Consider the following 18,605-nt stretch of genomic DNA (forward strand, 5'->3'; position numbering starts at 1 on the left):
CTGTGGGACCAGTCGTCCAGTAAAAGGCAGCCCAGGATCCAGCGTCGCAGGAGGGGGTACGTGGAGAAGCCCGTTGATGGTATTGGGAGATCGGTCCCAAAAGGAAACGGTCGCCCTCAAAAAGAAGGGAATTTTGTTACTTACGTAAATTCCTTTTCTTCTAGCTCTTATTGGGAGACCCAGACGATTGGGTGTATAGCACTGCCTCCGGAGGCCACACAAAGCAATTACACTAAAAAGTGTAAGGCCCCTCCCCTTCTGGCTATACACCCCCAGTGGGATCACTGGCTCACCAGTTTTAGTGCAAAAGCAAGAAGGAGGAAAGCCAATAACTAGTTTAAACAAATTCACTCCGAGTAACATCGGAGAACTGAAAACCGTTCAACATGAACAACATGTGTACCCGCAAACAAACCAAAAATCCCGAAGGACAACAGGGCGGGTGCTGGGTCTCCCAATAAGAGCTAGAAGAAAAGGAATTTACGGTAAGTAACAAAATTCCCTTCTTCTTCGGCGCTCTATTGGGAGACCCAGACGATTGGGACGTCCAAAAGCTGTCCCTGGGTGGGTAAAGAAATACCTCATGTTAGAGCTGCAAAGACAGCCCTCCCCTACGGGGAGGCAACTGCCGCCTGCAGGACTCTTCTACCTAGGCTGGCGTCCGCCGAAGCATAGGTATGCACCTGATAATGTTTGGTGAAAGTGTGCAGACTCGACCAGGTAGCTGCCTGGCACACCTGTTGAGCCTTAGCCTGGAGTCGCAATGCCCAGGACGCACCCACGGCTCTGGTAGAATGGGCCTTAAGCCCTGATGGAACCGGTAGCCCCGCAGAACGGTAGGCTTCAAGAATTGGTTCTTTGATCCATCGAGCCAGGGTGGCCTTAGAAGCCTGCGACCCTTTGCGCTTACCAGCGACAAGGACAAAGAGTGCATCCGAACGGCGCAGGGGCGCCGTGCGGGAAATGTAGATTCTGAGTGCTCTCACCAGATCTAACAAATGTAAATCCTTCTCATACCGATGAACTGCATGAGGACAAAACGAAGGCAAAGAGATATCCTGATTAAGATGAAAAGAGGATACCACCTTCGGGAGAAACTCCTGAATGGGGCGCAGCACTACCTTGTCCTGGTGGAAGACCAAGAAGGGAGCCTTGGAAGACAGCGCTGCTAGCTCAGACACTCTCCGAAGAGATGTGATCGCTACCAGAAAAGCCACATTCTGTGATAGTCTAGAAAGTGAAACCTCCCTCAGAGGCTCGAAGGGCGGCTTCTGGAGGGCAACTAGTACCCTGTTCAGATCCCATGGATCTAACGGCCGCTTGTACGGGGGAACGATATGGCAAACCCCCTGTAGGAACGTGCGCACCTTAGAAAGTCGTGCTAGACGCTTCTGAAAAAAGACGGATAGCGCCGAGACTTGTCCTTTAAGGGAGCCGAGCGACAAACCTTTTTCTAACCCAGATTGCAGGAAAGAAAGAAGGGTAGGTAATGCAAATGGCCAGGGAGACACTCCCTGAGCAGAGCACCAGGATAAGAATATCCTCCATGTTCTGTGGTAGATCTTAGCAGACGTGGGCTTCCTAGCCTGTCTCATGGTGGCAACGACCCCTTGGGAGAAGCCTGAAGACGCTAGGATCCAGGACTCAATGGCCACGCAGTCAGGTTGAGGGCCGCAGAATTCCGATGGAAAAACGGCCCTTGGGACAGTAAGTCTGGTCGGTCTGGTAGTGCCCACGGTTGGCCGACCGTGAGATGCCACAGATCCGGATACCACGCCCTCCTCGGCCAGTCTGGGGCGACGAGTATGACGCGGCTGCAGTCGGATCTGATCTTGCGTAGCACTCTGGGCAAGAGTGTCAGAGGTGGAAACACATAAGGGAGCCGGAACTGCGACCAATCTTGCACTAGGGCGTCTGCTGCTAGAGCTCTTTGATCGCGAGACCGTGCCATCAAGGATGGGACCTTGTTGTTGTGCCGGGACGCCATTAGGTCGACGTCCGGCCTTCCCCATCGGCGACAGATTTCCTGAAACACGTCCGGGTGAAGGGACCATTCCCCTGCGTCCATGCCCTGGCGACTGAGGAAGTCTGCTTCCCAGTTTTCTACGCCGGGGATGTGAACTGCGGATATGGTGGAGGCCGTGGCTTCCACCCACATCATAATGCGCCAGACTTCCTGGAAGGCTTGCCGACTGCGAGTCCCCCCTTGTTGATTGATGTATGCCACCGCTGTGGAGTTGTCCGATTGAATTCGGATCTGCTTCCCTTCCAGCCACTGCTGGAAGGCTAGTAGGGCAAGAAACAATAACGAATAACGTTTGGAACACCATTCTAAGTCTGAACTGGGTGCAAAAAACCTAAAAAAACATCACTATGGGGAGATAAGGTATGCACACCAGTGACTATGTAAGGGGAATACATGGAATAGCAGAAACTGCTGTGTGAATACTGACTTGAAAAATCCAATAGCTATGTGTAAGAGTGAAAATGTGAAAAATGGAATCTGCATTACTGCCATGAACATATGAATCAAGAGAAATTTAGCTACTGAATTGATCAATGCAATAGAGCCCCAACACTACTATTCCATGTATTCCCCTTACATAGTCACTGGTGTGCATACCTTATCTCCCCATAGTAGGGCAAGAAACACTGCTCTGATTTCCAGAACATTGATCTGAAGGATGGACTCCTGCTGAGTCCACGTACCCTGAGCCCTGTGGTGGAGAAACACTGCTCCCCACCCTGACAGACTCGCGTCTGTCGTGACCACCGCCCAGGACGGTGGTAGGAAGGATCTTCCCTGTGATAATGAGGTGGAAAGGAGCCACCACTGCAGAGAGTCCTTGGCCGTCTGGGAAAGGGAGACTTTCCTGTCCAGGGATGTCGACTTCCCGTCTCATTGGCGGAGAATGTCCCATTGAAGTGGACGCAGATGAAACTGCGCAAACGGAACCGCCTCCATTGTCGCCACTCTCTTCCCGAGGAAGTGCATGAGGCGTCTTAAGAAGTGCGACTGACCTTAAAGGAGAGTCTGCACCCTAGTCTGTAGTGACCGCTGCTTGTCCAGCTTGTCAAGCTTGTCAAGCTTCACTACCGCTGAGAGGGTATGAAACTCCATGCCAAGATACGTTAGTGATTGGGTCGTGACAGGTTTGATTTTGAGAAGTTGATGATCCACCCGAACGTCTGGAGAGTCTCCAGCGCAACATTCAGGCTGAGTTGGCATGCCTCTTGAGAGGGTGCCTTGACAAGTAGATCGTCCAAGTAAGGGATCACAGAGTGTCTCTGTGAGTGCAAGACTGCTACCACTGCCGTCATGACCTTGGCGAACACCCGTGGGGCTGTCGCCAGCCCGAATGGCAGAGCTACGAACTGAAGATAGTCGTTTCGTATCACGAAATGTAGAAAAACATTGGTGCTCTGTAGCAATCGGCACGTGGAGATAAGCATCTTTGATGTCTATTGATGCTAGGAAATTTCCTCGAGGCATTGAGGCAATGACGGAGCGGAGGGTTTCATCCGGAACCGCCTGGCCTCCACGTGCTTGTTGAGCAGTTTTAGGTCCAGAACGGAACGGAAAGAGCCATCCTTGTTTGGCACCACAACCAGATTGGAGGAAAACCGTGTCTTGTTCCTGAAGAGGAACCGGGATTACCACTCCTTCTGCCTGCAGAAGAGCATCTGCTCGGTGGGGAGGTGGGGACGTTCTGAAGAATCGCGGAGGATGAGAACAGAACTCTGTCCTGTGCACGTGGGCACACTGTCCCTCACCCACCGGTCTGTGACCTGTGGCAGCTAAATGTCGCCAAAGGCGAGCGAGTCTGCCATCAACCGCGGATGCGGAAAAATGAGAGAGCTGAGAGTCATGAGGAGACCGCCTTGGTAGCGGTTCCTCCGGCTGCCTTCCTTGGGCGTGATTGAGCCCGGCCGGCAGCTGAGCCTCTGAGGCTTTTCAGCCCTTTTGGACGAGGACAATTGGGACCTGCCCGAGCCTGGGAAGGACCGAAACCTCGACTGTCCTTCCAGGACAGCATTAATAGGGTAAGTCGCAATGCAGACATTGCGAGGTTACGGACGCCCCTGCGGCACAGATGTACCTGTGCTCAAGACCAGCTGCGCAAGAACAGCTGAAAAGCTTAGGGTGCCCATACGGCTGTGAATGCCGGAGCAACCGACACGCCGATAGCCTCATAGACAGATTTCAACCAGAGTCCATCTGTCTGTCAATGGTATCTGTAAGTGAAGTCCCATCTCCACTGCAACTATGGCTCTAGCCGCAAGCCTGGAGATTGGGGGATCCACCTTTGGACCCTGGGTCCAACGCCTGACCACGTCAGGGGGAAAGTGATAACGTGTATCCTTAATACGTTTGGAGAAAACGCTTATCTGGGAAGCGTGGTGTTCCTGGACTGCTTCTCTGAAGTCAGCGTGGCCAGAACAATACTCAATATACGTTTGAGCTACTGAAATGGGACTTCTCCTGCTGTGAAGCTGACTCCTCCGCTGGGGGAGCTGAGGGAGAAAAGATCCAACATTCCATTGATGGACGCTATAGGATCATTCCTTATGGCGTCACCATCCGGTGTATCCGGAGTGAGAGCGGTGTCAGGATCAAAGTCCTGATGAGCTACGTCTGCCTCATCATACAGAGAGCCTCCTGGGACCCCCCCGGAGCACCGATTTTATTCCAAGTGAGGGTGGCCAGGGAGCAATGATCCAGATTGCCCATGGCCTGTCCGGACTGCAAGTCTCTATCACATTGCAACTCCGTCCCTGTCCTTGGACAGGGTTGAGAGGTGGTTCTTTTGGCCACGTCAAGTAGAGACCCCGGCTGACCAAGTGCTACAGGGGAGCATTGCACCCAATGGGGAGCAGTGCCGTGGAACAGTATCACATGCAGCAAAAACAGCATCGAAAGCCTGTGTTGCTTATATGCTGCTGCCGACTTATAGAGCCAAGAATGGCGACCGTACAGTGCAATGTATATCATACAAGCATAAAGTACAAATGAACACTGCAGCACATGCAATACAAGCAGCATAGAAAGCCTGCTTTTCTGCTGCTGTAGACTAGCCATCTAGGGGAATATAGCCCAGAATAGCGACCATACAGTGCAATGTATAGCATACAAGCATAAGTACAAATGAACACTGCAACCCCTGCAATACAAGCAGCATAGAAAAAAACCTGTGCCTCAGCACTCCTGCTTTTCTGCTGCTGTAGTCTAGCCATTCCATGGCGAATATAGCCAAGACTAGCGACCGTACAGTGCAGTGTATAGCATACAAGCATAAATACACATGAACACTTCAGTACGTGCAATACAAGCAGCATAGAAAGCCTGTGCCTTAGCACCCATGCTTTCCTGCTGCTGATGTGTCGCCATCTAAGAGGGCATATAGCCCAACATAGCGACCTATGCAGTGTACTTAAAATACAAATAGACAAACTGCGGTATTTAGTGTCAGCACCCCAGGTGCCGCTTACCGCCCGCCTATAAGCGGGTGTGTGGTCGCCCTAGTCCTGTTGGTTGCCCAGAGTCCGTTCTCTCAGCTCGGGCTGCAGGAATGGCTGCCGGCGTCCTTCTCCAGCTCGTGTGAGTAGGGGCGGGCCGTGGGCGTGCCCCAAGTCAGAGCGGGAAACCGGCGTCCCACAGTGTCTAGTGAGAGGGCTGGAGCATGTAAATAAGGCTCCAGCCCTCGGCTCTGCTGATAGTACAGCGTCTCTCCCCTACCCTGATTGACAGGGTGGGGGCGGGAACGAAGCGGAGCTAGGCCGCAAAAGCCGGGGACTGGATTTATAAGCGCCGCCGCCGTAAAAGCGCGGTCGGCACTAAGTCCCCGGCGCACTACAAGTCCCAGCCGCGTCGCCGCTCCCGGAGCGTCCGGCGCGGTAGTTCCCAATAAATCAAGTCACTCAGCAAGGCTGCAGTGACTGTAACCCTTTACTGTCCCCGGCGCACTAGCACACCCAGCAAGTCTGGAGTGTGCTGTGCCTGTGTGTACGGGGACACAGAGTACCTGAATGGTGCAGGGCCATGTCCCTGAACGGCACTCCCGCTCCACATCCAGCAGGTTCAATGGGTCTGTGGATGGAGCCCGGCCTCAGGGCTTTGGGGCCGGTAAGATCCCACTTCCTCAGAGCCCCTCAGGGGGATGGGGAAGGAAAACAGCATGTGGGCTCCAGCCGCCGTACCAGCAATAGGTACCTCAACCTTACAAACCACCAGTGGGGTGAGAAGGGAGCATGCTGGGGGCCCTATATGGGCCCTCTTTTCTTCCATCCGATATAGTCAGCAGCTACTGCTGACTAAACAGTGGAGCTATGCGTGGATGTCTGACCTCCTTCGCACAAAGCCGAAAACTGGTGAGCCAGTGATCCCACTGGGGGTGTATAGCCAGAAGGGGAGGGGCCTTACACTTTTTAGTGTAATTGCTTTGTGTGGCCTCCGGAGGCAGTGCTATACACCCAATCGTCTGGGTCTCCCAATAGAGCGCCGAAGAAATAACAAAACCTTGAAAGATGTGCCTCCTACAGACAGTAAGATAAAACTGAGGTTGCCTGGCCTGGCCTGGCCAGGGGGTGTATACTGCAGAGGAGGAGCTATGTTTTTGCATCTACTTAGTGTCTTCCTATGGATAGGCAGCATAACACCCATGGTCCTGTGTCCCCCAATGAGGCGTCAGAGAAACATCTTTTATACCCTGTAACTCTATTAATGCCCATAGGAAATCCTCATAAGGCTATGTGTGCATGTTGCCTTTTTTTGTGACCACAAAAATTCAGCGTTTTTGGCTGCTAAAAACGCACCCGCGGTAAAAAAAAAACGCATAAAAACGCATGCGTTTTTGCGCGTTTTACCACATTTGCTGCCTTATTTTTGTTGCAGCGTTTTTTCCAATGCATTGCAGGGGTGAAAAACGCTGGCAAAAATGCAAAATAAAATTGACATGTTGCATCTTTGTGGTCACCACAAAAACGCACCTAAAAACAAAACTGCACTGTGCAGACAGCAAAAATGAAAACTCGGACTTTGTTGGGGAAGCAGTCATGCAGTTTTAAGACCAAAAACGTACCCGAAAAATGCGCAAAGATGCCGCGAAAAACGCACTGTGCGCACATAGCCTACAGGGTGCTTTACACGCTGAGACATCGCCAGCGATAGCTAGCGATGTCATGCGCGATAGCACCCGCCCCCGTCGTTCGTGCGACATTTGATGATCGCTGCCGTAGCGAACATTATCGCTACGGCAGCGTCACATGCAGATACCTTTTCAGCGACGTCGCTGTGACCGCCGAAAAATCCCTCCTTCAAGGGGGAGGTGCGTTCGGCGTCATAGCGACGTCGTCACTGAGGCGTCACTAAGCGGCCAACCAATAGCAGAGGAGGGGAGGAGATGAGCGGCCGGAACATGCCGCCCACCTCCTTTCTTCCTCATTGCCGGTGGACGGCAGGTAAGGAGACGTTCGTCGTTCCTGCGGTGTCACACATAGCGATGTGTGATGCCACAGGAACGACAAACAACCTCGCTACTGACCAGACAACGATTTTTAGTTTTTGAACGACATCTCACAGACCAACAATTTTCTACTCTTTTGCGATCGTTTAAAAGGTTGCTCCTAGGTGTCACAAGCTGCGATGTCGCTAACGGCGCCGGATGTGCGTCACAAACACCGTGACCCCGACGATATATCGTTAGCGATGGCCCTTAACGGTGTTAAAATCTGAAAAGTGACCATTTGTGCTCCCACAACCATTTGTGTGAATTCTGATGTGTTTTGGGGAATTATTTTGCTGAAAACGCCTACACTTTTCAAAGCTTCAGCCTGGTGCAGATAAATTCACGAAGTTATGATTTCAAACAAGGCCTTGAACAAACAGCAGAACAACAAAACAAAAAAAATCACGACTTATGGAAATGTCATCTGACTATGGCTTTGCAACCGAGTGCTAATCTTCGCATAGTTAAAAAAAAAAAAAAAAAATCTTATGAACTTAAAATAGGCAAATTTTTTTTGTGTGTTTAGCCAGTGTTGTCAGATGATGTGAATTAAACAAGTGCCCTGTATGCGCAACCGCATATTTAGAGTTAAAGAAAACAGGAAACAACTATTTTAGAGAAATTAATCTAATCTACAGATTTTGCATGGCTGAAGGGCCAATAATTCTGAAGTGGACTATGGATACAAAAGTACAACTGGCACTTACTCAATCTTCCTTGAGATCAACAGATATTTCATTAGCAAGCCTTCGTGTGACATTATTATTGGACAAAGTATGGCTATGTGCGCACAGTGCGTTTTTCGCGGCGTTTTTGTACGTTTTTCGGGTGCGTTTTTGGCCTCAAAACTGCATGACTTTGCTTCCCCAGCAAAGTCTATGAGTTTTCAATTTTGCTGTCCGCACACAACTGTTTTTTTAAGCTGCGTTTTTGAGCTTGAAAAAAAAAAAAAAAAAAAAATGGACATGTCAATTCTTTCCTGCGTTTTTCTGCGTTTTCCCCCCATGCAATGCATTGGAAAAACGCAGCAAAAGGCAGAGATCAAAAACGCAGCAAAACGCAGCCAAAAACGCACCAAATCGCGGTAAAACGCATACGTTTGACGCGTTTTTGTGCGTTTTTAGCGGCCAAAAACGCAGCGTCAAAAAAACCGCAGTGTGCGAACCTAGCCTATCAGTGAAAATCCCACTTCCAATCTTATCTCCTTAACCCCTTCACCCCCGGGCAATTTTCCGCTTTTCCAAAATTATTTTGTTTTTGCTCCGATTCTTCCAAGAGATCTTTACCTTTTTTTAATTTTCAATCTTGCCAAACGAGGGCTTATTTTTTGCGGGACAAGTTGTACTTCTAAATTAAACCATGAGTTTTACCATATAGTGTATTGTAAACCGGTAAAAAAAATTCCAAATGCGGAAAAATTAGAAAAAAAGTGAAATTGCACAATTGTTTTTGGGATATTTTATTCACAGTGTTCACTATATGGTAAAACCAATGTGTCTGTGTGATGCCTCAGGTCGGTACAAGTTCGTAGACACCAAATATGTATAGGTTTATCTAAGGGGTTAAAAAGAGAATTTTGTTACTTACCGTAAATTCTTTTTTTTATAGTTCCGTATTGGGAGACCCTGACCATGGGTGTTTAGCTTCTGCCTCCGGAGGACACACAAAGTACTACACTTAAAAGTGTAGCTCCTCCCTCTGAGCTTATACACCCCCTGGGTAGCCAGTTCTAGCCAGTTTAGTGCAAAAGCTGAAGGAGAATAGCCACCCACAAGTAGAACCGAGTAAGCACCGGAACAACCGGAGACTCTGTCCACGACAACAGCCGGTGATAACACACGGAACAAGAAAATTGCCAACAGGCAACAGGGAGGGAGCTGGGTCTCCCAATACGGAACTATAAGAAAAAGAATTTACGGTAAGTAACAAAATTCTCTTTTTCTTTATCGTTCCTTTGGGAGACCCAGACCATGGGACGTTCCAAAGCTGTCCCTGGGTGGGAATAAACAGAAAAAACTAAGAAGTAGGCGGAGCCTAACTTCACAAGTGGGCGACAGCCGCCTGAAGGATGCGTCTGCCCAAGCTCGCATCTGCCGAAGCATGAAAATGCACTTGGTAGTGCTTCGAAAAGGTATGCAGGCTAGTCCAAGTGGCAGCCTGACAGACTTGTTGAGCCGTAGCCTGGTGCCTAAAAGCCCAAGAGGCACCGACAGCTCTGGTCGAGTGTGCTTTGATCCCCGGCGGGGGAGGCACCTGAGTACTCTGGTAGGCGTCCGAAATGGTCGACCTAATCCAACGGGCCAAGGTCGGCTTAGAAGCAGAGAGACCCTTGCGCCGCCCTGTGGTTAGCACAAAAAGAGAGGTGCACCGCCTAAGTGCAGCGGTGCGAGACACATAAATCCGGAGAGCACGCACCAGATCTAGAGTATGCAGCGCGTACTCCGAGGAGAGCGCAGCCAAATCAGAGACTCTCCTGAGAGAAGTTATGGCAACTAGAAAGGCCACCTTTTGAGAAAGACGATACAAAGAAACCTCCCTAAGGGGCTCTAAAGAGGGTTTCTGCAACACCGTGAGGACGAAGTTAAGGTCCCAGGGATCCAAGGGGCGCCGATAAGGCGGAATGATGTGAGACGCACCTTGCATGAAGGTGCGGACCTGAGCCAGCCGGGCGAGACGCCGCTGGAACAGCACTGATAGAGCTGAGACTTGTCCCTTGAGAGAGTTGAGGGACAGTCCTAGCTGCAGACCGGACTGTAAAAAAGACAGAAGGGTCGGCAACGAGAATGGCCAAGGAGAATGGCCAGAAGAGCGACACCAGGACAGGAAAATTTTCCAAGTCCTGTGATAGATCTTGACGGAGGAAGACTTACGGGCCCGAGTCATAGTGGAGATTACTTCATGAGGAATACCAGAAGCCGTCAAAATCCAGGACTCAAGAGCCACGCCGTCAATTTGAGTGCCGCAGAATTCGGGCGGAAAAACGGACCTTGCGAGAGTAGGTCTGGACGATCCGGAAGATGCCACGGCATCTCTACGGACAGTTGGAGCAGGTCCGGATACCAAGCTCGCCTGGGCAAGACCGGTGCAATGAGGATGACTCGACGGCCCTCCATTCTGATCTTGCGCAGGACTTTGGGCAAGAGAGCTAGAGGGAGAAACACGTAGGACAGACGAAACTGGGACCAGTCTTGAACCAGAGCGTCCGCGGCGAAGGCCTGAGGATCGTGGAAGCGAGCCACGTAAACCGGAACCTTGTTGTTGTGACGGGATGCCATTAGGTCCACGTCCGGAGTGCCCCACCTGCGGCAGATTGACTGAAACACTGCCGGGTGCAGGGACCACTCGCCACCGTTGATTGACGGCTGAGATAATCTGCCTCCCAGTTTTCCACGCCAGGGATGTGGACTGCGGATATGGTGGACTTGGAGTCCTCCGCCCATTGAAGAATGCGTTGGACCTCCAACATTGCCAGGCGGCTGCGTGTCCTGCCTTGGTGATTGATGTAGGCAACCGCTGTCGCGTTGTCTGACTGGACTCGAATGTGCCTGCCTGCCAACAGGTGGTGAAAGGCTAGGAGAGCTAGAAGCACAGCTCTGGTTTCCAGCACATTGATTGAAAGGGCTGACTCGGACGGAGTCCAAGTGCCCTGTGCTCTGTGGTGGAGATGTACCGCTCCCCAGCCGGATAGGCTGGCATCCGTGGTGAGAATCACCCAGGACGGAGTCAGGAAGGAGCGCCCTTGGGACAGGGAGAGGGGTCGAAGCCACCACTGAAGAGAGCTCCTGGTCCGTGGCGACAGAGCCACTAACCTCTGTAAGGAGGAAGGCCGCTTGTCCCAACAGCGGAGAATGTCCAGCTGCAGAGGACGCAGATGGAACTGGGCAAAGGAAACCGCCTCCATGGAGGCCACCATTTGACCCACCACCTGCATCAGGCGCCTGAGGGAATAACGGCGGGGCCTCAGGAGAGAGCGCACCGCTAGCCGGAGAGACTGCTGTTTGATTAAGGGCAACTTCACAAGTGCCGGCAAAGTCTCGAACTGCATCCCTAGGTACGTGAGACTCTGGGTCGGAGTCAGAGTGGATTTGGGAAGATTGACAATCCACCCAAATTGGGCTAGGGTGGCGAGAGTGAGTGAAACACTCCGCTGACAGTCTGCGCTGGATGTACCCTTGACCAGAAGGTCGTCCAGATAAGGAAGCACTGCTAACCCCTGGAGGTGCAGGACCGCAATCACTGCCGCCATGACATTGGTGAATATCCGAGGGGCCGTGGCTAACCCGAAGGGGAGAGCCACGAATTGGAAATGATCCTCTCCTATCGCAAAACGTAACCAACGCTGATGTGACACTGCGATTGGCACATGTAGATAGGCATCTTTGATGTCGATGGACGCCAGGAAATCCCCTTGGGTCATAGAGGCAATGACTGATCGCAGAGACTCCATGCGAAAGTGCCGCACCCGGACATGCTTGTTGAGAAGCTTGAGATCCAGGATGGGCCGGAAGGTACCGCCTTTTTTGGAACTAGGAAGAGATTTCAGTAAAAACCTCTGAACCGTTCCTGAGCGGGAACTGGGACAATCACTCCGATTGCCTGCAAGGACGCCACGGCCTGCGAGAAGGCGGCGGCCTTGGAGCAGGGGGGAGTTGAGTGAAAACATCTTTTTGTCGGGCTGGAAGAGAATTCTATCCTGTAGCTGTGAGATATGATGTCTCTCACCCACTGATCAGAGACTTGCTTTAACCAAGCGTCGCCACAGTGGGAGAGCCTGCCACCGACTAAGGACGTGGCTGGAGCGGGCCGAGAGTCATGAGGAAGCTGCTTTAGTGTCAGAACCACCTGCGGTCTTCTGTGGACGCGCTTTTGGGCGCCATTTGGATTTCTGATCCTTGGCTGAGTTAGCGGACGAGGCGGAAGGCTTAGAGGATGACCAGTTGGAGGAACGAAAGGAACGAAACCTCGATTGATTCCTACCCTGGGCGGGTTTCCTGGTCTTGGTTTGTGGCATGGAAGTACTCTTCCCACCAGTAGCTTCTTTAATGATTTCATCCAGCTGTTCACCAAACAGCCGTGAACCAGCAAAAGGGAGCCCAGCAAGAAACTTCTTGGAAGAAGCATCTGCCTTCCACTCTCGAAGCCACAAAATCCTGCGGATAACAAGAGAATTAGCTGAAGCCACCGCAGTGCGGTGAGCAGCCTCTAGCATGGCAGACATGGCATAGGATGAAAAAGCTGAAGCCTGAGCAGTTAAGGTAACCATCTCAGGCATGGATTCCTTGGTGAGGGAATGCATCTCCTCTAGAGAAGCAGAGATGGCTTTGAGAGCCCACACTGCTGCAAAAGTCGGGGAAAACGCGGCCCCCGCAGCTTCATACACAGATTTGGCCAGAAAGTCAATCTGACGGTCAGTGGAATCCTTAAGTGAGGTGCCGTCAGCCACAGACACAACGGTCCGGGCTGAGAGCCTAGACACCGGAGGGTCTACCTTTGGGGAGTGAGACCACTCCTTGACCACCTCAGGTGGAAATGGAAACCGGTCATCAGAACCACGCTTTGGAAAGCGTTTGTCAGGGCAGGCCCTGGGTTTGGTCACAGCGGTCTGAAAACTAGAGTGGTTAAAGAACACACTCTTTACTCTCTTAGGCGAGGTAAACTGATGTTTTTCTGCCAGAGAGGGTTGCTCCTCTGACACTGGCGGATTGAGATCCAGCCCAGAATTAACAGAAGCAATCAAATCACTAAGATATGAGTCACCTTCAGAGAAATCGAAGGGATGCATAGCCTCCGAGCCCCCAGTGAGGGCATCCTCCTCATCTTGAGAGTCAGCTCTTGAGACAGAGCCGTGGGATGGGGAGGGGGAGGAAACCCTGCGCCTTCTCTTAGAAGGATGGGGTCTGGGATCAGATGATGAATCCTCCGTGAGCTCCGATGGACGGAGGTCAGATGATAGGAATCCTCTGTCAAGAGTATTAGAGGCACCCTGTGAGGGGGGCTGATGCATATTCATCAAAGTCCTGGACAAAAGTCCCATGGACTCAGCAAATGACTGGGATATGGACCTAGAAAAAGGACTCTACCCAGGCCGGGGGTTCAGTCACAGGTGCAGCAGCAGCCTGAGAGACCACTGGGGGTGAGACTCCAGGCTGTGGCACCGCCAAGTTAGAGCAACCATCACAGTGTGGATTAGGGCTGCTTCTCACTTGCGAGTTTCTCGCAGTATAGCAATGCGAGAAAATCTCGCATTGGTATCGGACACATGTTAGTGAATGATTTAGCTCTCATCTGCGATTCTTTTCTCAGTCCGAATCGGACTGAGAAAAAAATCGCAGCATGCTGATTTTTTGCGAGTTTCTACTGCGAGTCTCTCCAATGCAAGTCTATGGGAGCGTGTAAAAAATCGGATGTCACGGGACGGCACTCACACCATCCTAGTGACATCCAATTTTCTAAATACATTTCTCGCATGTTTCCTAAAACACTGGAAACGAGCGATGTCTCCCAATGTCTGTCAATCACTATTCTCTGTCAGTCGGTCTCTCCCTCTCGCTCTCTATTCTCTCTCTGTCGGTCCGTCACCATCTCTGTCCCTCTCTCACAGTCTGTCGGTCATTTTCCCCTCCTCTCTCATACTCAACGTTCCCCGATCTCCGGCGCGGCGCTGCACGGCTTTCTCACTGCTGCGGCGGCTTTTACTATTTTGATAAAGCCGGCCGCTCATTAAACAATCTCGTATTCCCTGCTTTCCCCGCCCACAGGCGCCTATGATTGGTTGCAGTGAGACACGCCCCCACGCTGAGTGACAGGTGTCTCACTGCACCCAATCACAGCAGCCGGTGGGCGGGTCTATACTGTGCAGGGAAATAAATAAATAAATAATTAAAAAAAATGGCGTGCGGTCCCCCCCAATTTTAATACCAGCCAGATAAAGCCATACGGCTGAAGGCTGGTATTCTCAGGATGGGGAGCTCCACGTTATGGGGAGCCCCCCAGCCTAACAATATCAGTCAGCAGCCGCCCAGAATTGCCGCATACATTATATGCGACAGTTCTGGGACTGTACCCAGCTCTTCTCGATTTGCCCTGGTGCGTTGGCAAATCGGGGTAATAAGGAGTTAATGGCAGCCCATAGCTGCCACTAAATCCTAGATTAATCATGTCAGGCGTCTATGAGACACCCTCCATGATTAATCTGTAAGTTACAGTAAATAAACACACATACACATGAAAAAATCCTTTATTAGAAATAAAAAACACAAACACATTCCCTCATTACCAATTTAATAAGCCCCAAAAAGCCCTCCATATCCGGCGTAATCCACGGACCTCCAGCGTCGCTTCCAGCGTGAAGGTGACAGGAGCTGCAGAAGACACCGCCGCTCCGATCACCTCCACGCAGCAAGTGAGGCGAGTAGCGCGATCGGCTGAGCTGTCACTGAGGTTACCCGCTGTCACTGTTGGAGGATCCAGCGGTGGCCGCGATTAACCTCAGTGACAGCTCAGCTGATCGCGCTACTCACCTCAGTTGCTGCTTGGAGGTGACCGGAGCGGCGGTGTCTTCTGCAGCTCCTGTCACCTTCATGCTGGAAGCGACGCTGGAGGTCCGTGGAGTACGCCGGATATGGAGGGCTTTTTGGGGCTTATTAAATTGGTAATGAGGGAATGTGTTTGTGTTTTTTATTTCTAATAAAGGATTTTTTCATGTGTGTGTGTTTATTTACTGTCACTTACAGATTAATCATGGAGGGTGTCTCAGACGCCTGACATGATTAATCTAGGATTTAGTGGCAGCTATGGGCTGCCATTAACTCCTTATTACCCCGATTTGCCAACGCACCAGGGCAAATCGGGAAGATCCGGGTACAGTCCCAGAACTGTCGCATATAATGTATGCGGCAATTCTGGGCGGCTGCTGGCTGATATTGTTAGGCTGGGGGGCTCCCCATAACGTGGAGCTTCCCATCCTGAGAATACCAGCCTTCAGCCGTATGGCTTTATCTGGCTGGTATTAAAATTGGGGGGGACCGCACGCCATTTTTTTTAATTAATTATTTATTTATTTATTTCCCTGCACAGTATAGACCCGGCTGCTGTGATTGGGTGCAGTGAGACACCTGTCACTCAGCGTGGGGGCGTGTCTCACTGCAACCAATCATAGGCGCCTGTGGGCGGGGAAAACAGGGAATAAGAGATTGTTTAATGAGCGGCCGGCTTTTTCAAAATAGTAAAAGCCGCCGGAGCAGTGTGAATGCCGTGCAGCGCGGCGCCGGGGATCGGTGAGTATGAGAGAGGGCTGCTAACTTCAGTCACTCGGGGGATTAGTGGTCACCGGTGAGCCCTTCACTGGTGACCGCTAATCAGGACGCGGCACAGACAGAGCCGCAGCATGACAATGAAGTCGGGTGAAGTTCACCCGAGTTCATTCTGATTGTGCGGCTCTGTCTGTGTCTGCTGTCATCTGCCATTCAGCTCTGCTACATGGCTGTCTGTGTCTGCTGTCAGCGGCCATGTAGCAGCGCTGAATGGCAGATGACATAGTAAAAAATACGCATTACACACGCATTACACACGCTAGTAAAATCATTAATTTATTCAGAAATAGCATCGCACTTGCGTTGCACTCGCACCTAACGTGAACTAAAATCAGTCGAGTATTTTTCAGCCCAGTCGGACCGATTTTACTCGCATAGATGTGTTTCCAGCCTTAATGCTCGGCTCAGGCAGCAGCTTACATGCAGTGCATGCAGAATAAAGCTTTGGAGCCTTGCTCCTTGTGTGAGACATGCTGCTGGAGTGGGGGCTTTGCAGAGAATGAACCCCAGGGAGAATATACAGAGGTCCACAACTGGAGACCGGCTGTGGCTTACCAGACAGAAGAGCAAACAAATCAGATGAGAATGCATGTGTGGATGTATGCCTCCTGACACAAAGCGATAAACTGGCTAGGACTGGCTACCAGGGGGTGTATAAGCTCAGAGGGAGGAGCTACACTTTTAAGTGTAGTACTTTGTGTGTCCTCCGGAGGCAGAAGCTAAACACCCATGGTCAGGGTCTCCCAAAGGAACGATAAAGAAAAAACGCATGCGGCGGCCGGATGCGGTTTTTGCCGCATCTGGCATCCATATGCATGCATTGGAAAAAGCGCCGCATCGACCGGATGCGGCGCAATGCGTTTTTTTGCCAGACAAAAAACAGTGCCATGCAACGTTCCATCCGGCCGCTGCATGGGCTAAATATGCCGTATCCGGCAAAAACCAGACCGAACGCAAGGCCATGCGGCACAATCCGGCACTAATGAAAGTCGTTGCGGAAAATACGCAACCGGCGGCAAAAAAAAAAACGGTTGCGTTTTTGCTCCAAAGAGCCGGATTGTGCCGCACAGCAAAAACCGGATGTGTGAAAGCAGCCTAACCGTGTCAGGCATGTATATCGTGCAAAGTTTGACAGCCCATTGTAAAAGGTTAACAGGCACGGGTGGATCACTGACATGTGCAGGGATTACCCTGAAACGATCCATTACGTACCCAGTACATGAAGAGGTTAATTAAATCATCATCTTATGTTAATTAGCTTTTGGCAAGTCATTAATACAGGAGCTCCTTTACTTTTGTACCTGCACTATGGATATTTGCTCAATATGCTCAACTAAAAATATCAACATATATAGGTATTAGCTTAGTTCGATTGTGTTTCTCCCGAATTGTAACTTTGATAAGAATTCGACTCTATGCCAAAGAGTTTATTTTTTTCTTGCAACACACTAGGGAAGCTTGTAATTTTAGAAAATATACTTTGCGGTAAAGCAAAAAAATAAACAATGTAAAAGAAATAAGGTTTTGTACTTTCTAAAATATGCAAAGCCACACCTATTTTCAATTGTCACTTACGTTCCTTCAGGTGTGCTACCAGTCATCTGAATATCTTTTGGATCAGACACTATATCAAGCTCTGGTTCTCCAGAGTCCACTAACTTCAAATTGAAAATGACAACCAGTGTACCTAAAAACATGACAGCAAGAAAAGTCCATTAATCTTCATATGCCACTCTTAGAAGAAGAAAAAAAAAAAAAAGATAATTTCACTGCATGGAATGATTTTAACTATGCGAATTACCTGAATCTCCAGCAATTTTACTGAATTGTTCCATGACCTCTTTGTGGGATCGAAATGGAGAGTACTTGTAGATTAGCTCAGTTTCAATGGAAAATTTGTCCATGTTATCTGTCAATGCCTCACCCGTTTTAGCATTCCATGTGGGAAGCGGAACAATCACCTACAGCAGGGTTTAAGGACATGCAAAATATGTAATTTACACAAGGCAGAAGATTAGGAATAAAATGTGAGGTGACCAGGAGAACAGGACTAAAATCCTTTATAAGTTCTGAAATTCTCTAAAAAATAATATATGTATAGAAGCAGATGATAGCTTCTGAGCAGGTTTCCCCTTTGAGAACGTATCAGTGCAAGAGTGAAATTACACCATGTGAAGTTTGAGAATTTATTTTCTTCTTACTCATTTCTCGTTTCCAACTTGATATATGTTCCCAAACATTATGAGATAGGTAAGCCATGTATACTCCTAACATAGCTGCTTTTGCTATGCCACTTCAAGGACTATTTGACTACACTTAGATTGCACCAAGCACAGCTAAGATTATTTCTTATTGTGAAGTGCTGCTGCTCATCTTAGGGAGCTTATAGTTATCATATTGCTGCTTCGCTCCCACAATTCAAATTGTAAGACATAGTCATCATGGGTGCAGTTAACATACTTAGTAACCCCTTTCTGACATCTATAATGGAAGTTGGGTGCCAGCTGTGTTTTGCAGTTAGCACTTGCAAAAGCAGCTAGCTTTGATTGCTGGCATTTAATCCCTTTGCTTCCACTATCTATAAGTGACAGTGGTGTTTAAGTGGTTTGAACAATATCGGTTTACTTTTTAAATTGCCTGCATAATCATGGGAGTTATAGCAGACATGAGCACACCATTATATTTGGCTAAAGGATGGGTGGATAGGATGTGAATTCACTGGGCTCAGCGGTGCCAGTTACCTTGGCATCACTTCCAAGTGTAGTGATTGTTTGCAGCATTTAAATGT

The 18,605-nt window shown here is 50.0% G+C and overlaps 1 protein-coding gene across 5 annotated transcripts in view; it reads right to left on the reverse strand.

Annotated features, from left to right (window-relative positions):
• Positions 1–18,605, reverse strand: part of MORC2 (MORC family CW-type zinc finger 2) — a 384,344-nt gene that overhangs the window by 218,264 nt on the left and 147,475 nt on the right. For all 5 annotated transcript variants that reach the window (XM_075319941.1, XM_075319943.1, XM_075319945.1 and 2 more), the window contains 2 exons: positions 17,619–17,778; positions 17,393–17,504 (listed from right to left, as the gene is read on the reverse strand). In XM_075319941.1, the coding sequence (XP_075176056.1) occupies positions 17,393–17,504; positions 17,619–17,778 (272 nt within the window). The remainder of the gene's footprint in view (positions 1–17,392; positions 17,505–17,618; positions 17,779–18,605) is intronic.

The sequence above is a fragment of the Anomaloglossus baeobatrachus genome, chromosome 1 (assembly GCF_048569485.1).
Source record: "Anomaloglossus baeobatrachus isolate aAnoBae1 chromosome 1, aAnoBae1.hap1, whole genome shotgun sequence".
Lineage (NCBI taxonomy): Eukaryota > Metazoa > Chordata > Amphibia > Anura > Aromobatidae > Anomaloglossus > Anomaloglossus baeobatrachus.